At 62.2% G+C, this 22,039-nt stretch overlaps 1 protein-coding gene across 5 annotated transcripts; it reads left to right on the forward strand.

Annotated features, from left to right (window-relative positions):
* The first annotated feature begins 2,030 nt into the window (after positions 1-2,030).
* Positions 2,031-20,738, forward strand: PALM3 (paralemmin 3). Of its 5 annotated transcripts, XM_065576220.1 has the most exons (10): positions 2,031-2,431; positions 8,081-8,132; positions 10,746-10,826; positions 12,012-12,133; positions 14,259-14,358; positions 15,167-15,194; positions 15,683-15,802; positions 17,088-18,117; positions 18,160-18,208; positions 18,272-20,738. In XM_065576220.1, the coding sequence occupies exons 2-10, from the start codon at positions 8,088-8,090 to the stop codon at positions 19,517-19,519; spliced, it is 2,823 nt and encodes a 940-aa protein (XP_065432292.1). In that variant the 5' UTR covers positions 2,031-2,431; positions 8,081-8,087; the 3' UTR covers positions 19,520-20,738. The 5 variants fall into 5 exon arrangements, with proteins under 5 accessions (XP_065432292.1, XP_065432288.1, XP_065432291.1 ...); XM_065576216.1 differs by adding an exon at positions 3,701-4,037 and having other exon boundaries at positions 17,088-20,738; XM_065576219.1 differs by having other exon boundaries at positions 17,088-18,208.
* The last annotated feature ends 1,301 nt before the right edge of the window (positions 20,739-22,039 follow it).

The raw sequence follows: 22,039 nt of genomic DNA on the forward strand, positions 1-22,039 counted from the left end.
GCGATTTCCCGTCTCCCCCCCACCCCCAAAGAGTTGTTACTGGGGCAGTTAGTGCCCTGGATGAGGTCTGGCATACGTTGTGAGAGACGTCTGTGTGTGTGTGAGTGTGTGGGTGCGTGTGCATGAGTGTGCATGAGTGTGTGCATGAGTGAGTGAGTGTGTGATTGTGTTTGAGTGATTGTGTGTGAGTGAGTGTGTGTATGCACATGTACACAGGTGCCTCTCTGTACCTTTAAGCATCGCTCTGAGAGACCCATCCAGCGCCCCCTGAAATTGACTGGCTGGCGGCTAGTACTCAGTGTGTGGGAAGGGGGCCGTGAAGCCAAATGGACCCCCCTCCCCAAACCCCATGTTTGGGAGAGGAGCTGGGATGCTCAGGGGGTGCTCAGCGCCCACACCTGGGAGAGGGCAGCCGTGATGCTACAGGATTCCCTCCTCCCCTCTCCCAGCCCCACATGGCAGCTGACTTGCAAGACGCATTCCTGGTTCAGTGTTTTGGACCCGGTGCCATCAGCAGCTCAGCCTTCCTGGGCAACAGAAAAATGTATTTCCTGCCCCTGTATTTTCCAGTGGTGTGATCTGAGGGAGTGGGGGGGTCCCAGGCTAGATGGGCCCTGTAACAGGGTCACTACCCGCTCGTAGCCAGGGGAAACGCCACAGCTTTCCTCCGAGATTCCCACCAGGGCTTTCTCCCACGGCTAACACTCCAGTGCGGGGAGGGGTCGTTAACACGAGCTATTCGAAACCACCCCACAAACCCCACACTCAGCTCACGTGTCTTCTGTCTAGGCCTGGGGGCTTCGTCTAACCGTCGCTCCTTCCCCCCACCCCGCTCCCGATCTCAAGCTCTCCCTGGTTGTCTCCTCTCTGCCTCAGACAACTCCACAGGACACCCCCCCTTCTGCAGCCCCCGCCATCCCCTTGGGTCTGCCGCAAGGGCCTTGGGGTTCTCAGCAGTTTTCCCTCCCAGTCCCTTTCCCCAGCTTCTCCCCTGCTGATCCTAGTGGCCTGCCTGAATCCCACCTTCGTTTTCCAGTTGAGGAGCCCCATTTCCCGTTAAAGGGCCAGGCCGGCCTGTGTGGGGCCCGTTGGTCTGACCCAGCACAGACGTTCTTAGGGTCAATGCAAAATCACCTGACCCAAACTCGGGGAAATGTCCCTTATGCCACCCGGCCCCCTGATGCTGGGGACTGGAGCTGCGGCTGGGGGATGCCTTCCACACTGTCCAGCAGAGGCAGTCAGCAAAGCCAGTGGCACCATGCACCCCAAAGGTGTGGGATGCGGGGGGATGGAGGGGGCTGGCCTAGCTGGGCAATGTGGGGGCTGCACTGGGGTGCATGTGGCAGGATCTCTGAGCTATGGTGCATGCAGGACTGGAGAAGGCAGACCCTGGCGGCACGACCCCCACGCCCGCAGGGGTGTTCTCCAACGGCTGGTGACGCTCGCCACGGAGCAGCTGCGGAAATCATGGCCTGCAAACATCCGCCACGATCCCCGCGGTGCGACGGCACGGCCAGCCGGCTCCCCTTGCCGAGCATTGAAAGCCCCCAGTGTTTATTTGTTACAGCTTTACGGACCCGACCCGCCCAAGCCCCGTTCAAGAGACGGCGTCTCCGCACATGCGGTGCCGCCACCTCGCTGCCTGGCTTAGCACCGCCGGGGACCAGCATGTGTCTATGTGTAGCTTCCTTTACTGCGCCCTGTGCTTCACCCGCTCCAGGCTCCTTTCCCATCATCCCTCGCCATGCGCACAGTGGGCATAACGCCCTCCGATGCAGTGGTGCCCGGCTGTGGCGCCCGCCGCAGGGCCCTCGAGCGACAGGGCTGCCAAGCCGTCCCCTTGTGCCAGCTGCTCCCGGTTGCAGGGGTGATAGCAGGGTCCCCCAGCAGGTTGGCTGGACGGTCCTGCTCAGAGGATCCTGCCGGACATGCATGTGGGAGAGAGAGCAGACAGGTGGCTGAACAAGGCAGCCCAGGAATGCTGGTAAATAATTCAGCCAGACAGCTGATAGTGTCTCCAGATCATACCCAGCAACGCGGGCAGGGGCCGGGACAGGGGGGCGCGGGAGAGCTCTCTCAAGGGCGTCCAGACCCGGAACCGCTCCAGCTACCTCCGGGAAATCCACCTCCCTTGCCCAACGCTCCCTGCCTGTACCTTTCGCCTGAGCCCAAACCGGCCTAACCTGCTCTCCCGAGCCGCCCCCCCAAAGCCGCGCCGGGGAAGGCAGGGAGCTCAGTGCCAGCGTGAGGCGGAGGGAGAGATTTGATGATGCCGCGCCGTTGACTTGGTGAGCCACACGGTGGAGCGCCGGCAGTCCTGCCTAGCAGTGCCCCCTGGCTGGACGGGGGAGGGGACCCCGCCAGGGGTCTGCAAGCCTCACCCAGCCCACCCCACGCACCCCCGGGAGAGTCAGCGGCAGCTGGAGCAGCGGTAAGTGGAGGAAGGGAAGGACCGACTATCGCGGGCGCCTGTGAGCTGGGGACTAGGGGGGCGAGGGAGCAGCAGAGGGACAGAGACGGCTGCACGGCCTTCGGGGGATAGGGATCGATTTCTCCCGAAGCTCCCACCAGGGCTTTGACCTCAAGGCCACCAGTTCAAATGCAGCCCAGGGCCAGAACGAACCGCCCGGCCCCTCGGTGGGTGAAATGGGCTGGTCGGGTCTCAGGCCAGGTCCCAGTGGCGACGGAACAGCAAGTCGGAGTTAACCAGGCAGAGAGGCCGAAGTGCCAGACGGACCATGGAACCTGAGCTCATGCCTAGAGGGGGGCGGGCCCGTAGCAGCATGCGGGGAGGGGGTGTTACTGGCAAGCAGAATATTCCATTGTCCCCACACATTGGCTCGCCTGTGGTCTAGAACCCAGGAGTCCTGGCATCCCAGCACTAGTAACCACTAGACCCCACTCCCCTCCCAGCATGGGGGATAGAACCCAGGAGTCCTGACTCCCAGCCCCCCCCACTCTAATCACTAGACCCCACTGCCCTCCCAGAGCTGGGGATAGAACCCAGGAGTCCTGACTCCCAGCCTCCCGCCACTCTAACCACTAGACCCCACTGCCCTCCCAGAGCTGGGGATAGAACCCAGGAGTCCTGACTCCCAGCCCCCCCCCCACTCTAACCACTAGACCTCACTGCCCTCCCAGAGCTGACTCCCACCCCTAAATCCAGAGCGGATCTAGGTGTGAATGGGAGTGGGAGGGTTTTTAGCTATTCAGCACTACCCAGGAAGTGCAGGACCGTCCGCTGCCACCTATCGGAATGGGGGAGACAGAGAGCCAAGATGCCCCTCGAAGACAAGGTGTAGACGGCTGAGCTGCCCGTGGGGGGGGGGAGGTCCTGCTGGCAAACTCCTTCTCCTCTCTCTGCTCAGCCCTGCGTTGTTCCAGGGACCATTCTCCTCCTCGCACCTGGAGGGCGCCCCAGTGACTTTGCTGGGGGGTGCAGGGGAAGGATGCTCTGCTCAGAGAGGGACGCAGACAACCTGGAAACCTGGGCAATTCCAGACCCCTCCACATCTGAGCCCTTTACGACACCACACCTGGGCCCCCTGACTTGTGCATTGCAGGTCCTGGGCCGGGTCCCCGGCTGCTGGAGCCCCAGCTAAGGAGCAGCGCATGTGCCTGGCTCTGGCGAGCTCTGGTTCAATCCCCTGGCCAGGGCTCCTACAACACACACTCATTAGAGGTTATCTTCCCTCTTCAGCTGCTGTCCCTAGGAAGGAGCAAATCAGAAGTAATTAGTCTGAAGGTCTTGGAGCCCTGGCTAAGTGCCCTGCGGGGGAGCGGCAGGGAGGAGTGGTTGACTGCCGGAGCATCATACCAGGCCTCTGAGTGGAACAGGTTTCGGGGGACACTCCCTCCTTGATGTCTGGGGTGCCCGGGAGCCCTGCCAGGACTGGGGCTGGCTAATGACACCCTACTAGTCAGGGCTAGCCCTTGGGTTGGGCTCTCTGCTGACAGCTGGCCGGGGTAAAGCGCCGTCGGCCCTCATGGCTCTGCAAATAACCACAAGGATCCCGCTCTCGCTTGTTAAGCCCGTGGTAAGGAAGGGATCGGGATCTCCATTTATCGGATGGGGAAACTGAGGCACAGAGAGGCCAAGGGGCTTGCCCAGCGTCACTGTGAGTCCTGACTCCCAGCCCCCACTGCTTTAACCACTAGACACCACTCCCCTCCTGGAGACAGGATAGGACCCAAGAGTCCTGACTCCCAGCTCTCTGCTCTAACCACTGGACTCCCCTCCCTGAACCAGGAATAGAACCCAGGTGTCCTGGCTCCCAGGTTTTTGTTCACGGAACGACGGAATTGGGTCGACTGGCTGTAGTGAGTTTGACAGGTCTCAGTCCAGTTCAGCAAATGGGACACGGAGCCCAGACTGCTCTCAGCCCCTAGGGAAGGTCCCTCCAGGGGTGGGACGTAGCAGCTGTATAACAGCGCACAGCAACCCCACACAGGCCTGGCTCACCCAGCACTGACATGCAGCCACCTCTGGGGTGGGACGTGGCAGCTGCATAACAATACATTGCCCCTTGACGCAGGAATGGCTCACCCATCGACATGCAGCCACCTCTGGGGTGGGACGTGGCAGCTGCATAACAATACATTGCCCTGCGACGCAGGAATGGCTCACCCATCGACATGCAGCCACCTCTGGGGTGGGACGTGGCAGCTGCATAACAATACATTGCCCCAGGACGCAGGAATGGCTCACCCATCGACATGCAGCCACCTCTGGGGTGGGACGTGGCAGCTGCATAACAATACATTGCCCCGCAACGCAGGAATGGCTCACCCATCGACATGCAGCCACCTCTGGGGTGGGACGCGGCAGCTCGGTAAGAGCGCAGAGCATTGGCAGAGGGGGACAGTGAGTAGAAACAGAAGGCGATTGGCTGCTGACCTAGCAGAGAATTCACGCAGGCTAGAAACAAGGACAGGAGCCAGGTCAGCCTGTTGGCTGGAGTGCAGGGGCCTCTGGCTCGCTGCCTCTGCGGCCAGGTCTATTGGCTTAAATACACAGGGACTTCACTCCCGCTGGCCGGTCCCTTGCTCCCACCTCAGCTCTGGCAGCCGGTCTGTGGCTGGGGGCTGTCAGTAAAGCAAATGGATTTGAATTCGATTAGCGGCTGGGGAGAGGATCAAAATAAAACGGCCGGGTGGGGGAGAAACAGAGCAAGCCAGAAGAAAAAGACAAGGAGAGGGAAGGATAAACCAGGGCCTGGATCTTATATGTCTCTGTGGAGTCTCATCTTGAAGAATCTCTCTATACAGATCGCTTTGTGCAACAGTGCAATGCAGCCACCTCTGGGGTGGGGCATGGCAGTGTAAAACGGTACTCAGGAATTGTGTACAGTGATCACTCTCCCAGCACTGACATGCAGCTGCTTCTGGGATGGGTCATGGCAGCTGCATAACAGCGCACAGCAGTGCCGCACAGGGCTGGCTCCCCCAGCACTGACATGCAGCCACCTCTGGGGAGCCTGTGTGTAGAAATGGACCCTGTCTGCATTAGAGTGTGTATGCATGGGGGGGAACGTAGCAAGCCTGGGACCCCGCCAGCATGGGAGAAGAGATGTGTTAGGTGAAGGAGGGATATGGCCTCATCCCACTCCCTTTCTCCCTGCTCTATGCTGACCCCATGCCTGCCTCCTGGGATGTGTCCATGGCCCCCTCCCGCCCTGGGCCCCCTCCAGTCCAGCTCCCTGGCATCCGCCAGCCTCCGCTTTCCCTGATCCTGCAGTTTGTCAGCGTCCATTATTAACCTGGCTGCTGATGGACATGGGGGGGCGGAGGCTGGACAAGACGGCCTCAAGTAACCTCAGGGGCAAAGGGACCCAGCTCTGATCGGATACTGTCCCCCCCCTCCTTCCCCATGGCCATTTCCCCACGCCTCTCCCTGCCAATGCCTGCCCTGAACAATCCTTCGGGGAGGGGACAAGGTTACACCAGCATCAAAGTCCTGCCCGGATAGCTTATTTCCCTCAGGGAACTGGTGTAAGCTGTATGATAGAAACTGCTGTAACCCACCCCAGAGGCAGCTGCATTTCAGTGCTGGGGGATCCCTGTACTGTGCTGCTGTGCACTGGAATACAGCTGTTACACCTTCACTGGGGGGGGTTTTCTCTGGTCTAGCTCCGCTGGCAAACCCTTTCTAGTGTAGACAGGAGTTCCTTGAGTGGCGCTCAGCCCGCGTCTGGGCTCCTGTGTGTGGGGGTGTCGCAGTGTGTCTGTGTGTCTCTCGCGGTGTGTGTGTGTCGCTCAGGCTGTGGGTACGACAACACTGCAACATGAACCCGGGTTCCCACTCAGGTTTGAGCCCAGTCCCCCTTCCGTCCACACACAAATCAGCCTGACTTGGGCCCGGAACCCCTCGGGACTTGGGCCCACGGCCCCTGCTAAGGAGGGTGGGTCAGAGCCGAGTCTTGCTGAGACTCGGGGCGGAGCCCTGTCACTTCGCAGTATGGAGGCTGGTCGAACTGCAGCCCCGAGCCAGAGGGTCGGCGGAGCAGTGTGGACATGTTAGTGCAGCCGTGAGACCCGGGTCTGGCAAGGGTAATGCTGCCGTGTGGCCGGACGCCCAGGCACGGGCACAGAGCCAGCGAGTCCCCCAGCACGGATCCCGCTCTCCGCTGGGTCTCAGCGTCTGTCTGTCCGTCTCACGGCGCGGCTGCGTCTCGGCGAGTGTTGGCGGGGAGGGGAGTGGGGATGGGGTGCCCGGAGGTGCTGGTGGCTCCACTCCCTGCCGGCCTCGCGCTGTCAGCCCTTCGCAGCGTGTTTGTCTGTGTGTCTATCACCCACCGCAGCCCCAGGCACCTGGGCCGGGTTGTGGGGAGGTGACGCTCCCCCTCCCCCGGGAGACTTGGCCCCCAGAGAGGAGCACAAAAGGGGCCCAGCCTACAGCTGAACTTGCTAGGACCTGATGGGGTCCCTCTGTCCTGCTTAGGACCCCCCCACGGGGGAAGCTCTGGCCCCACTTCAGTAACCAGAGCCCCTGTTGCCAAACCCTCTTCCTCCAAACCTCCCAGGGCAGAGGGGCAGGACGGGGTCCCCACTCCATCTCCTCCCAAGCCCCTGCCTCCTGCACAGAGCTGGGGGGAGGTGTGGGCAGCTCCAGGGCCGATGCCAATAGCTGATGTGCCCCCTCCCCTGCTCTGCCCCTGCTCTCTGTGCCCCACACAGGGCAAGCTGCATGGGGCAAGGCCCCTCTGCTGCACCCTATTCCCGACCTGGCCCCTCCCCAGAGCAGAGATCCCCCCCACCCCTCCCCATACACACACCAGCCCCTTCCCTGGAATTTTTGCCCAGCTGGGGACCAAGACCAGGATCCTGCCAGCATCCCAAACGCCCGGGGTCCATCTGCCCCCGGTGATGCCCCCTCCAGCCCCTCCCAGTGCCTCCCATACCAGCCAGATGCCCGCTCTGCTCCCCATTCTGTTCTCCCAGTGCTGCCACTCCCCTGGGCTCCTCTGCACAGCACAGGGGGCATGGGGGGCTCTGGGTTTCCTCCTCCCATCCCTCTGCTGAACGCTGCCTCTGGGACAGGGGCAGAGGAAGTGGCAGGCTGGCTGCAGTGCCCCCTACTGGGAGAGGCCAGGACTGACGTGGCCAGGAGCTCGCCCCCCCCCCAAAACCAGCACCTCCTGCTGGGAAAGGCCGGGACTGGGATTGCAAACAGAGCGACTTTGATTCAGCTGGGGGGGGGGAAGTGCCAGCTGATTTTCTAAACAGGTGTGAACTGATTTTTTAGCTCAGTAAGGCCTTGTGGGGGTGCAGAGGGGAGTGGAACCCCCCCCCAATGCAGCGAGGTCCCAGCTCTCGCTCTCTGACAGGGGAATCTGAGGCCGAGAACAAGTTTGCAGCCCCCTTCGTCCTGTCCAGACTTGCTGCTGAATCCCACAAATGCTTCTCGCTGGGGCGGGAGGCGGGAGGAGGGGAAGGGCCCCAGAGAGAGGGAATGGGAGAGGGCGGGAGGGAGGGAAAGAAGTGCAGGAAAAGGAGCACGTGAAGGAGTGATAGAGGGGGCAGGAACGGAGGAGAAAGCTGGAGCCGCTCGACCTTTGGCCAGCCTCGGTTTGTCTTTCAGAGGGAAGATGGCAGAGAGCTCCCTGTACACGCAGCGCCTAGAGGCCATCGTGGTGAGTCGACCCCGCCCCACCCCCAGGGACCCCGGCCAAGACAGGACTAGGGCCCTTGGCCGGAACTGGGCACAGGAGAGGCCCACAGCTGGTGCCCCCGGGGGCAGTGGCAGGGACAGAGGAATCCAATTCGACAGAGGACAAATATGCCTCCGAGAGCCGGAGAATGGAGCAGCCGGGAGCTCCCCCCCACAGCCAGCGCTCCTGCCCCGCTCCCCACAGCGCCCCCTGCTGGGAGAGACTGGCACCGGACTAGCCACGCGCTCCCCCCACAGCCAGCGCTCCTGCCCCGCTCCCCACAGCGCCCCCTGCTGGGAGAGACTGGCACCGGACTAACGACGCGCTCCCCCCACAGCCAGCGCTCCTGCCCCGCTCCCCACAGCGCCCCCTGCTGGGAGAGACTGGCACCGGACTAGCCACGCGCTCCCCCCACAGCCAGCGCTCCTGCCCCGCTCCCCACAGCGCCCCCTGCTGGGAGAGACTGGCACCGGACTAGCCACGCGCTCCCCCCACAGCCAGCGCTCCTGCCCCGCTCCCCACAGCGCCCCCTGCTGGGGGAGACTGGCACCGGGCTAGCCACGCGCTCCCCCCACAGCCAGCGCTCCTGCCCCGCTCCCCACAGCGCCCCCTGCTGGGAGAGACTGGCACCGGACTAGCCACGCGCTCCCCCCACAGCCAGCGCTCCTGCCCCGCTCCCCACAGCGCCCCCTGCTGGGAGAGACTGGCACCGGACTAGCCACGCGCTCCCCCCACAGCCAGCGCTCCTGCCCCGCTCCCCACAGCGCCCCCTGCTGGGAGAGACTGGCACCGGACTAGCCACGCGCTCCCCCCACGGCCAGCGCTCCTGCCCCGCTCCCCACAGCGCCCCCTGCTGGGAGAGACTGGCACCGGACTAGCCACGCGCTCCCCCCACGGCCAGCGCTCCTGCCCCGCTCCCCACAGCGCCCCCTGCTGGGAGAGACTGGCACCGGACTAGCCAGGAGCTCCTCCCACAGCCAGCGCACCTGCCCGCTCCCCACAGCGCCCCCTGCTGGGAGAGACTGGCACCGGACTAGCCACGCGCTCCCCCCACAGCCAGCCGTCCAGGCAACAGGTGCGGGGCGGAGGGGGACTTAGTCCAGTTTCTGTGCCTGCTGGAGCTGACCACCAGCCTGTTCGTCACAGCGGTGACCTCCTGTCTCTGCAGGCCCATGGGCTGGGCTGAATCCTGGAGCCAGGAAGCTCTTAGCAGGCAGGGGAGTAACTTGAGCCCGGCTCCCCCCGACTTCCCCCCCCCCACCCGTCATTAACAGATCAATTATTCAGCAGGCCGTGGCTCCAGAAACAGGTTTTCTCCAGTCCAGGCCTTTCAGGCTGAGAGAGGGACCTGGAGGCCGGCCCAGCCCAGCCCAGCGCAGCACCCTGGGAAAGGGGGGTGGGGGAGAAGGGGGATCGGGCAGGGGCCGGGTTGGAGCAGCAGGCATGTGGGGGTAGCGATATGCATGGGCCCACACGACATGGACATGGGTGTGAACAGCATTTGTACCATGGCGTGTGCACACGGGGTGAATAGTGTCAGGAACACGCGTGTGCACAGAGGTTGTGATGCAGCAGGCAGAGGCATGTGCACATGGCAATGAAGAGCAACAGAGACACATGTGTGCACGAAGGCAAACGGCAACAGGGACACACATGGGCATAGAGGCATGAAAAGCAGCGGGGACACACACGTGCACTCAGAGAATGAACAGAAGCAAGGACACATGTGCACGGGTGGTGAACAGGGTCAGGGAAAACACATGTGTGCATGGGCTGAATAGAGTCAGGGACACACATGTGCATTCAGTGGGTGAACAGCAGCAGAGACACACGTGTGCATGAGTGGGGAACAGGGTCAGGGACAACACGTGTGCAGATGGGTGAATAGTGTCAGGGACATGCGTGTGCACTCAGTGGATGAACAGCAGCAGGGACACATGTGTGCACTCGGAATGCAGAGAAGCAAGGACACGTGTGTGCATGGGTAGCGAACAGGGTCAGGGACAACACACGTGTGCAGATGGGTGACTAGTGTCAGGGACACGTGTGTGCACGCGGGGAGAACAGCAGCAAGGACACGCGTGTGCATGGGTGAATAGTGTCAGGGACACGCGTGTGCACTCGGAATGCAGAGAAGCAAGGACACGCATGTGCAGATGGGTGACTAGTGTCAGGAACATGCATGTGCACATGGGGAGAACAGCAGCAAGGACACGCGTGTGCATGGGTCAATAGTGTCAGGGACACGCCTGTGCACTCGGAATGCACAGAGGCAAGGACACGTGTGTGCAGGGTGGCGAACAGGGACAGGGACAACACGCGTGTGCAGATGGGTGACTAGTGCCAGGGACACGCGTGTGCCCGCGGGGTGAACAGCCGCAGGGCCACGCGGGTGCCCTGGGCCGGGTCTATCCCGTGCCCGCTCCGCAGGGTCCCCACTGGCCGCGCCAGGGTTACAGCCCCGGCGCCGCAGCCCGGGCCGCCCGCGGGAGCGCACGTGGCTCCCCCCGCCCAGGGCCCTTTGTCCGCGGCTCGCCGCGTCTGGCCCCGCAGGGCGGCGGCTCCAGCCTCACTCCCGCTGCTCCCCGGCTGCAGGGGCGGCGCAAGGTGCAGGAGCGGATCCTCCGGACGCGCCGGGAGCTGGAGGAGGAGAAACTCCGAGCCCAGCAGCTCAAGGTACCGGGAGCGGGGGCAGCGGGTGAGGTCTGTGGGGGGTGTTAGGGGAGCTGGGGGGTGAGGGGGTCTGTGTTAGGGGGTAGGGTCTCCTGTGGGGGGATGGGAGGTGTTAGGGGGGTGGGGTCTCCTGGGGGTGAGGGAGGGGGTCTGTGGGTGGTAGGTGACTTGGGGGGTGGGGTCTGTGGGGGGTGTTAGGGGACATGGGGGGGTCTGTGGAGGGTGGGTGGGGGTTAGGGGGTCTGGGGGGTGTGGTCTTCTGGGATGTGAAGGGATGTAGGTGGCATCTGTGGGGTCGGGGGGGGTGTTAGGGGACCTTGTGGTTGGGGATGTGGTCTTCTGGGGTGGGGTCTGCTGGGGGTCAGCCCAGCAAAGGGGTGCTGGGGTCCCTGGCTGCCTTGGGAGTTGTGGGGGCAGGGATTGCTTGCCAGCATGGGGTGCTGGCTGCTGGGGGATTTGGGGGGTGACAGGTTCCTGCACAGGGACCCCCCCCCATAGGGTGGTGGCTACCTCAGCCCTGTTCTGTGCAGCACATGGCAAACCCCTTGGCACTAATGTGAGCTGGGGGGGAGGGGCCATGTGCATTTTGCTCAAGGTGGGGAAGCAACTCCCACCCCCCCACTTTTCCTGGCCTGGGGTCCACCCACGGCACAGATCCTATTACCAGTCAGAGGCCACCTGCTGCCTGGCTCCTGGGGCAGGTGGAGCCACCTGCTAGGTGCTGAAGTGCCACGGGCCACTGAACCGGAGCGTGTGTGTGGATGCGGTGCAGGCGTGTGTACACGTGTGTGTGGCTGTCTAGGTGTGTGCATGTGCATTTGTGTGTCCATGCCTGTGCACGTGTGTGCATCCCTGGTCTGGCATTGTGCGTGAAGCATGAGTAGCAGCAGGGTCACAGGTGTAGTCGGTGTGTGTGTGTCTGTATGTCCCCGTGTACATGTATGGACGCTATACTTGGACACACGCGTGCATGGAGCAGGAGCAATGGCAAGGAGACGTGGGCTGGGGGATGAGGAGCTGTAATAGAACACATGGGGCGTGTCCATGTCCATGTGACTGCGTGACAGCATGGGAGCATGGCTGTATGGCGCTGGGGGGGCACGTGGGTACATGTGGCCTCGATCCGGGGCGTGGGGGGAGGGGCAGGCTGATGGAGGATGCTCTACTCTCTTCCACCCCCCCCCCCAGAGGAAGTCCCTGCGAGACCAGTGGCTGATGGAGGGGTCGTGTCTGCCCCCCGAGAACAACCCCACCTCCCCACTATGGCAGACACAGTCCCGCATCCAGGAGTTAGAGCAGGACCTGTCCAGGTAAGGAGAGGGCAGTGGGTACGTCGCAGGGGAGATCTGCAGCGGGCCTCTTCCCCGGGAGGGATCACAAAGTGTTTTACATGCTTCCCCCAGCACTGAAATGCAGCCACCTCTGGGGCGGGGCTTGGCAGCTCTTTAACGGCCACACAGCAATGCAGCACTGGGGAATTACTCATTCAGCCTGGAGCTACAGCCACCTCGCAGGGCAGGGCAGGGCTGCTGATTAACTCCCACCCAGCAAACTGCCTGGGGATTGCTCGCTGGATGCTGAAATGCAGCTATCTCTGGGGTGAGGCGTGCAGCTGTTTAACAGCCACCCAGCAGTTCGGGGCAGGAAGGAAGATCTGATGGGGATTTTAGGGAAGCAAGGTGAAAGCAGCCAGATTTGGAATTGGGGACTGGCCGGCCAAACTTTTGGTGGGGGACATGAGCCCTCCGTACTTCACCCCCTCCCCTGCCTGGACCGGAAGAAGCAGGCGGGTAAAACACAGCAAAGGAATCTGACATTTACAAAGCAGACAAACTGCCTTCGCGACAGCTTCTGTGGTTTCAGACCAAGCGCTGAGGGAATCAAAAGGCGGACACGGGGCGGGGAGGTGACTGAGTGCCGAGTAAGCAGCACTGCGCAGGATTAAATCACCGCTCAGAACAACGGGCAAGACGAGGCACAGCTGAGCAAGCCGCACGCGTTGAGTTTGGACCCTGGAACTTTTTATCCCTGTGCACGGGGGGACCCCTGCCCTGGGGTCCATCCATCTAAAGGGGCCTTTGAGATCTCTCTGCCCAATCAGAGCTGCTTTCACCCAGCAATCTCACAGCGCTTCGCCAGGGCAGGGGGAAACTGAGGCACAGAGCAGGGCAGTGACTTGCCCAGGGCCACAGGGTGAGGCAGGTGCAGAGCTGGGAATGGAACCCAGGAATCCTGACGCCCAGTCCCCCCGCTCTAGCCTCTAGGTTTACAGTTGCTCGGACCAGGGCGTCCCTCCCCCGTCTCCCCCTTCTCCATCGTGTCAAACATAAGCTGCTTGTCGTCTCTTTCCCGGCCTCTCCCCACCGGACCAATTGTCTCTCATTGAGCTGCCAACTCCCGGTTCCAGCGCCCGCCTGGACCCTTTGCAAACCAGCCCCGCGGTGCTTTCTCCCTGCTTGGGAGCAGCTCCCCGTAACCCCCTAGAAGCACCTCATTATCCACCTGCAAATGCCTCCCCTTTGCCGGGAGGCCTGCAACCAACCCGAGAAGGGCTGAGCTGAGCTGGGCTCGTTTCCTTGGGCTGCCTGCCTGTCTGTAACCAGCTGGTGTCTCTTGCCCCAGCCATAGATCGGACGCTCTCTACAGCACCTACCACAATGCTGGGACGCTTAGGCTTTCCTGTAATACACCTAATCATAGCCAGAGATTTCGCTGCTTCTCAAAACCAGAGATAGGGCACCCAGGAGACCTGACTCCCAGGCCCCCTTGCTCCAACCCCTGTGCATGGGAACACGTAACAAACCAGAAGGATATTGGCAACGTGATCTAATGTCAATGTGCCCATTTATACAGAACCCGCCATTTCAACCAGCCGGGTTAGAAAAGCCAATGAAACTGGCGTGCACATGGGAATAAACTGGCAGGGGTGTGTGCGTGTGAATGCACGTACTAGTTAGGGAGACACCCCTTCAGTCTGGCCTGTGGAATCGGAACTGTTCACCTATGTGGCTTAGTCCCTATACTGCTCCCAAATAAAGGAGATTTCCCTTTTGATCAGGGTTCCCTTGCATCAGGTGCTGCCCAGACATAGTGAGGGACAGTCCTTGCTCCAGAGAGCTCACAGGCTAAATACATAAAGGATGGGAGGGGAAACTGAGGCACGATGAAGGGAAACATCTTGCCAGGGATAGAACCCAGGTGTCCTGACTTGCAGGGGCCTGTACTTTAGTTTTTGCTCCTGGGACATCGTAAGAGGCCAGTGGGGTTTTTACCCCCCAACAGGCAGGGGCCAGCGCAAAATTCTACATGGCCGAACTGAGCTCAGCTTCTCTGCTTTCCTGCCTGGGAGCCTGGTTGTGGCCGGGGAGCAGGGTCGGCCCCAGTCCCCACGGAAAGGGACCCAGCCTGGGAGCTTTTCTCTCCCTCTCTCTGCAGCCTCCAGTCCCAGATGCAGCAGCTGGATAACCCGGAGCATCACGGCAGGCCCCACGAGGCCTTGGAAGATGCCAAGCAGCCAGCCGGAGGCACCTGTGAGGTAATGCAGCGGGGCAGGAGGAGGGGGGAGTGCATGCTGCAACAGGAGCTGTGGGGCAGGGGGTTGCACGCCATACCCAAGCCAGGGGGAGCCCCCCTCTGCGTGCTCCCGATTAACTCCTGGGTGGGCACATGGGGCGGGTAAGAGGGCAGCGGGGGATGGGACAGGCTCAGTCCCCCCGAAGATCTAGTGGGGTCCCTCTGTGGTTATGCAGACAGCACAGCCCGGCGGTGAACGTGCTGCCTGCGGGGGGCAGAGTCTCCTAACCCCCACCCAGCCCTCCCCTGCTACCCAAGGGGAATCGGACCCCTCTTCCCCCTGGCCTGGCTTGGTGCCATTTCATTGAACCTGGCGGCTAAAAACACAATACTGGTTGTGCCCTGACATGTAAATCATTCTGGCCACTGACCAGACGGGGCCTTGCCACCTATTGTAATTACCCCTGGGCAGGCCACTGGCCGGCTAAGTTGGGGGGGCTTTCGGCCTCCCCAGTCCGCCCCTGCTGAGCGGCTCCTGTTCTATCCCTTTCCCTGCCTGGGGTTGTCTCATCTCTTCGGTTTATCACCTAAATTCTTCCCCCAGGCCTGTGTCTGAGCCTCTGGCCTCTTTTCAGGACTCCTGGGTTCTCCTTATGTTTCCTTTGGGCTTCGATCGCTTCCTTCTTGGGCTGCAAAAACAACCCCAGAGGAGGCAAAACTGACCCCTGGCAAACAGGAGGCCGGAGCCATTCTGGGCCAATACATTATCCCCAGTCCCCTCCCCAAGCTGTCCCCCCCCACCCCCTAAGGCGCCCGTGTCTCTCTTTCAGGCCCGTGGGGCTGGCTGTGCTTCGGCAGGTGAGTTGTTCCCTGTTGGCTGGGAAAGCGGCCGGGGCTGGTTTCCCCAGGGGGTCATGGCTAGGTCCCTTCCTGAGGCTCGGGGGGGCTCAAGGGGGTCGAGACTCAGGGAATGGGGGGGTTGGTGTCAGCCGCAGGACGTGAGCTGGCGATGGGAGGGTGCCGCAGCGTGTGGGGAGGGAGTGGGACCCCACAGCTCAGGTCGTGGGGGCCTGGGGGAGTAGCTGGCTGGGAAAAGCCTGCATGCCTGGAAGCTGACCACGTGGGCAAGAGAGGGGAACGGCCCCTGCTCTGCGGGCTTGTCCCAGGGCTGCCCATGGAGCATGGAGGCTGGCGACTGGGGAGGGGGCATCCCAATGTAATATCGATGGGGCGGGGGGCTCCTCTCCCTATAGGGGGTCCCTCTGGGGCAGGGCAGAAGAGGGAGGGCGCAGGAGAGCCTGTCTCGGTGATCGACCCGGCCTCCTTTCTCTTCCAACCAAACCCAGGTGGGGGGGGTTGTGGCTGCGAGACCGAACCTGCCCTCCGCCTGGCTCCAGTGCCCCCCAAGAGGGCCATGCGAGCAGCAGCCCGGGAGACCCTGGAGAACGGGGATGTGTCGAGAGCAGGTGAGCGTTCGGACGGGGCGGGGCACCATCGCTCCCAGAGCCCTGGTCCGGGAGCTAGGCCAGTACTACAGGGCAACCAGGGCCAAATCTCAGCCTGGGGATTCCTGCATGGGAAGTGGTTAGAGCAGGGGGCTGGGAGCCAGGACTCCTGGGTTCTATCCCGGCTCTGGGGAGGGAGTAGGGTCTAGTGGTTAGAGCAGTGGGGGCTAGGAGCCAGGACTCCTGGGTTCTGATCTCAGCTGGGGGATGGAAGTTTGGCGCAATGGGGAGATGAGGGTACTGGGAACCAGTATCCTCGGTTTCCTTTCCTGACTCTGCCACAACTTCCCCAGGTGGCCTTGGGCCATTCTCCTAGTGAACCATTCCACGTAGGGCCCCTAAGGACACCACGGCTGGCTCTCCGCTACCCCTCTTTGGGGCCAGGGTGATACATAAAACCCCTTATAGAGTCCCCAAAGAGAGTCAGTTTATAACCCCCAGATCTAGAGCACGGAGCCCTTAAAATCCCACGACATCTGGTCCATCAGTGTAGCACATACCACACTCCGGCGGCTTTCACCGCACTTGGGTTCACCTTCAGTCCTCTCCTGGCCTTCTGCCAGGTCCGGCCCCCCAGCCCCACACTTCCCAGTGGACCCCCTTCCCCCCACTGGGAAGGCATGTTCAGCCGGGGAGCCTCCATCACTTCCTCTCAGAGACATCCCCCCGCTATTCCCCTGGCCCTCGGCTCCGACTCAGAAGACAGTAGGCAACTCCGGCTTCAGCCTGGCAAACTCCTCTGGTACCTTCAGCCTTCCCCCCAGGGCCCTTTACATCCTCCTGCCAGGATCTCTTCCCTCTCTGTTTCTCCTCGATCCCTCATAGCCCCAGCTGCTGCCCCCGCCCCCTTGATTGGCCCAATTGGACACAGCTGTACCCTATGTCACAGGAAGCAGGTCCAGCTCCTCTGTGCTGACAAGTCACCTCCCTGTTTGTGCCTCGGTTTCCCCACCAGTCACATGGGACTGATCTCCCCCGGTGCCCAGCATGGGGCGGCTCAGTCCAGAGAGGTCTGTGAAGCGCTCTGTAATGCAGGGAGGTGAAGGGACAAAGCCCATTGATCCCTGCAGTAATGACCACCTCCAGCCGGGGGCCTCCTGCTTGGGGACGGGTCTGAAGGATCCCCCAGGTGATGCTGTTGCCTAGAGACCAGTATCTCCTCCGCCACCTTGGGACAGGTCCCCCTCCCCCTGGGGCCATGGGGAGAGATCCAAGGGGCTGACCCATGTTCTCTTTTGCCTTCAAGGTCCCTTTGGCGTGGAGGGTGTTGGCCCTGGGGAGGGCAAGACTGACGCCAGCTCTGCGGCTCCGGGAACTCAGGATGACGGGGCGGGGGCGTCCGCCAAGCAGCCGGAGAAGCTGGGTGTGGGCAAGGTGGAGATGATCATTAGAAACCACCTGGGCCAGGAAGTGGGCAGCATGGACGCCATCGGGCGGACGTCCCCGGAGACGGAGGGGGAAGCTCCCCGGGGAGAGAACGGGTTGGAGGAGGCTTGGGACGGAAGGACCGAGCGGGAGCCGCAGAGCCCGCCCGCCCTTGTGAGTGACGCCCTGGACAGCGGGATGGAGGAGAGCGTGGCAGGGGAAGGGAGCAGAGAGGGGCCGGAGGGGGAATCCGGGGCACTGGACGGGGAGGCGCAGGCCCTGCCGGATGAGAACTGCTGCCTCGATTCCCCGAGGCCCGAGCCGGACGGGGAGCTGGAGGAACCGAGCGGGGTCGTGGAAGAGGGGGAGATCTCAGCTGAGCCACGGGGAGCCACGGGAATGGAGGCGGCAGAGGCTGCCCAGAGGGCTCAGGGCAGGGCAGCAGAACCAGAGAGGCCGGAGGAGCTGGGACCCACCCAGGGGAGAGGCCCTATGTGGCAGGGGCCCGCTAGGGAACGGGAGCATCAGGTGTCCCCCGGGACAGAGCGTCCCCAGGCTGCAGGGATGGGGGAAGGAGCAGAGACAAAGGCTTATTCGCAGGACTGGATCCCCTCCCCCCAAGAGGCTAAAGGAGCTCTGCAGGACCAGATCCCAGCTCCGCAGGACCAGATCCCCTCCCCCCAAGAGGCTAAAGGAGCTCCGCAGGACCAGATCCCCTCCCCCCAAGAGGCTAAAGGAGCTCTGCAGGACCAGATCCCAGCTCCGCAGGACCAGATCCCCTCCCCCCAAGAGGCTAAAGGAGCTCTGCAGGGCCAGATCCCAGCTCTGCAGGACCAGATCCTAGCTCTGAAGGACCGGATCCCCTCCCCCCAAGAGGCTAAAGGAGCTCCGCAGGACCAGATCCCAGCTCTGCAGGACCGGATCCCCTCCCCCCAAGAGGCTAAAGGAGCTCCGCAGGACCAGATCCCAGCTCTGCAGGACCGGATCCCCTCCCCCCAAGAGGCTAAAGGAGCTCTGCAGGGCCAGATCCCAGCTCTGCAGGGCCAGATCCCCTCCCCCCAAGAGGCTAAAGGAGCTCCGCAGGACCAGATCCCATCAGTTGTCCAGGACCAGGCCCCTTCGTCTCTGCAGGAGGCTGAAGTATCTATGCAAAACCAGATCCCACCTGTGCAGGACCAGATCCCATTGTCTCTGCTGGAAGTTAAAACATCTCTTCAGGGCCAGATCCTCTCACCACAAGAGGCTAAGGCAGCGCTCCAGAACCAGATCCCTTCCTCTCTGCAGGAAGCTAACGCATCTCTCCAGAACCAGATCCCATCTCCCCAAGAAGCTACAGTAGCTCTGCAGGACCAGATCCCTTCCTCTCTGCAGGACCAGATCCCTTCCTCTCTGCAGGACCAGATCCAATCTATGCGGGACCAGATCCCTTCCTCTCTGCAGGAAGCTAACACATCTCTCCAGAACCAGATCCCATCTCCCCAAGAAGCTACAGTAGCTCTGCAGGACCAGATCCCTTCCTCGCTGCAGGACCAGATCCCTTCCTCTCTGCAGGAAGCTAACGCATCTCTCCAGAACCAGATCCCATCTCCCCAAGAAGCTACAGTAGCTCTGCAGGACCAGATCCCTTCCTCGCTGCAGGACCAGATCCCTTCCTCTCTGCAGGAAGCTAACGCATCTCTCCAGAACCAGATCCCATCTCCCCAAGAAGCTACAGTAGCTCTGCAGGACCAGATCCCTTCCTCGCTGCAGGACCAGATCCCTTCCTCGCTGCAGGAAGCTAACACATCTCTGCAGGACCAGGTCCCTTCACCCCATGAAGCTAAACATTCATTCCACAGCCAGATCCCCTCCAGCCAAGAGCCAATCCCTGCCCTTCACGGGGAGCTACCACTTACCCCACGGGAGTTGCCATCCGGCAGAGCACCAGGCCTGGAGCAGGTGCCTTCCCGACCCAGGGAGAGCATGGCCCTGAAAGGAGGCAGCGGCACTGGCCCGGTTCCATCGACTGCAGAAGAAACCACCGAAAACCTGGGGAAGCTCCACCCGGAGCAGCAGCCTCTGCTCAAGGAAGCCTCTGGGCTCCAGACGGGCCAGAAGGCGCCACTAGATCCCGCGGCCAGGAGCCTGCAGCCAGGAGCTGGCACCTTGAAGTCGCTGGCAGCTGTGAGCCCAGAGGCCCCGACATACACCACCGCCTCTGCCAACACCGCCTCTCCGTGCCAGGGCAGGAGCGCCACCACCCCCCGGCCGGGAGACGGGCAGGAGACGGGCAGACGCAAGCAGAAGACGTGCCAGTGCTGCTCTGTCATGTGATCCCGGGCGCTGGCATGGGGCGGCGAGAGCCCCAGCCGGAGACTGGCTGAGCAGAGGGACCTTGCTCCAGTGACTGGGGGCCCCTGCAGCCGCAGCTCAGCCCCTGGTGTTTGAATTCCCCCGGGGAGGCTGTGCATTTGTACCACCTGATGTTTTCCTATGGAGAGGTGCCTGGGGTAGGCTGTTAGTTGGGGGGCACCTGTCTCCTGCTGGCAAGACATAGCTGCTGCGCTAATTTCACGTCTGATCGGTTCTGTCCCAAGCCCCTGCACAGAGGGGTCCTTTTCCTTCCATCCCTGCCCCCCTCTGGAGCTCTGAGTGCTGGGCAAAGGGGGGAGGGACGGGGGTCTCCTGTTCCTGGGTGTTCAGGGCCCCAGCTCACACTTCTGCACACGCCTGTATACATGCACGCTCGCCCCCCCCCCGCATGAATGCACATGCATGCACACACGCCCCTGCCCGAATACAAACCTCTGCATACAAACACGTGTACACGCGCCCGGTCTCCCGCACACCCCTGACTACGCAGACAAGCCCCCAGGGACAAATACATGCTCACAAGTGCACGTACACCCTCTCCCCCCCAGTACAGAAGTACACACGGACACAATGCTTACCCCTCTGCACACAGACACTGCACACGCATCACAGCCCAGACCGCTGCACTCACACACACAGGCCCCACACAATCGCAGGTGCACTGAGGCACACTGGCAGGCACCTGGCCAGAGGCCGGTGCACACCCGGACGTACACACGCCAGCACGTGGGATCGCTCCGCGTCCAGCTGAGCTGGGCCCGGCCCGGCTGCCTGCTCCCCAACACGTCTTGGCCGAGAGACCTTTCCCAGAGTCATCGCCGCGCCAGGAGGGGGCGCCCCAGAAACCGCCTCCTCCCACAGTCCTCAGCACAGCTTTCCCGCGCCTGCATCTGCCCCTGGCAGGACCAAACCCCCTTTCCCAGCTCTGGCTCGGGCAGCCCTGGAGCTCAGTAAGGGGACAGGCTGGAGCCGCCCGAGCCTGAGGTATTTCGGTGTCCCGGAGGCTCTGGGCATCAGTAGAACAGCCCCCAAAGCCGGGTTTGTCTCTGCCCCCCCCCCCCCCTTTAACCCACTCTTGTTTGGAATGAGGGAGTGTGAGCCAGGCACGCGGGCTGGCCTTGAGCCGTCCAGCAGGGGTCAGTACTGAGTGATTCGCAATTAAAGTCACTTTCCATGGGAAGCTGCTGTTTGTGAGTGTGTGGGGGAGACCAGACAGCAAGTGTGAACAATCGGGACGGGGGTGGGGGGTAACAGGAGCCTATATAAGAAAAAGACCCAAAAATCGGGACTGTCCCTATAAAATCGGGACATCTGGTCACCCTACCCCGTGATGGCCTGCTGGGTGCTGTGCCCGCCTCTGCCATTTTACTACTGGGTGACGTGGGCAAGTCCCGGCCCCTCTCTGGCCTCAGTTTCCCCTCCCACCCTCTTTGTCTCGGCGAGCGTTGCCGGGCAGGGACTGTCCCTCAGTGTGTGTCTGTGCAGTGCCCAGCCCAGCGAGACCCAGCGCCCAGCCTGAAGGGGACTTTGATCTCGGTCGGGGTCTGTGCCCTGATCTAATAATAGGGGCTGATCCCCATTTCAGAGAGGGGAAGGCTGACCTAGAGAATCGCTGCTCCCTCGGCAATACACCCTCCCTCCCCGTGCTGAGAATAGGGCTCCTGGGTTCTGGCCCAGCTCTGGGAGACAAGTGGGGTCACGCGCATTGCAGCAGTCAGGACCCTGCCTCCTGTGCTCAGCTCTCTAGTGAGGGTGGGAGGCTGGATTGCTGGGTTCTAGCCCCAGCTATGGGAGGAGAGTGTGGTGTAGTGGTTAGAGCAGGACTGGCCTGGGAGTCAGCGACTCCAGATTTACACCCCAGCGCATCCTTGGACCCCGGTGCTGTTACTCCGGCTTTGCAGCCCTGGTTCCACGTCTGGGCTTGTCTTCTCGCGAGGGGCTGCCCAGATTTCAGCCCTCAGAGCAGCCCCCGACTGCGGACGGGGGCAGCTCCGAGCTGCTGTTTGCCCCCAGTGCTGCAGTCCGGGCCGTGACAGCAGGAGACCAGACTCACGCCCCGCCCCGGTCTCTGCCAGCATAGACTGTCCCATCACCCTAATGAAACCTTCCCCCAGGGCCAAATCTCCCCCCTGACGAGCTGCCAGCTCCGAGCACATCCCAGCAAGGGGTGCTGGGCAGACGTCACCGGGTGATGCTCAGCGTCTCGCCTGAGCCTGGATTGTCCGTTTTAAACGCTTACAGAGCCGCTGGATCCCCAGCTGGTGTAGATCAAGGCAGTGTCATTGGCCCTGGCCGCTGAATGAAATCAGTGGGAATTCAGCACTGGGAGCTTCCCAGGGGCGGAGGAGGGGTCCAGGTTTCCCCACAGGTGGGAATTCAGCACATCCCCGTGAGGCTGCGGGGGTTAAAGTCAAGTGAATTGAGATCGGCTGGGGGGGCAGATCTCCCTCTTCTCTCTACTCAGTAGGCTGGGCATGAAAT

The sequence above is a fragment of the Chrysemys picta genome, chromosome 22, assembly GCF_011386835.1.
Source record: "Chrysemys picta bellii isolate R12L10 chromosome 22, ASM1138683v2, whole genome shotgun sequence".
NCBI classification, from domain to species: Eukaryota; Metazoa; Chordata; order Testudines; family Emydidae; genus Chrysemys; species Chrysemys picta.

Coding starts and splice junctions, on each gene's coding strand:
- PALM3 (XM_065576216.1), top strand. CDS start 8,088: ATGGCAGAGAGCTCCCTGTACACGCAGCGCCTAGAGGCCATCGTG. Junction 14,359..15,166: donor CAGCCGGAGGCACCTGTGAG/GTAATGCAGCGG, acceptor TCTCTCTTTCAG/GCCCGTGGGGCTGGCTGTGC. Junction 15,195..15,682: donor GGCTGGCTGTGCTTCGGCAG/GTGAGTTGTTCC, acceptor AACCAAACCCAG/GTGGGGGGGGTTGTGGCTGC.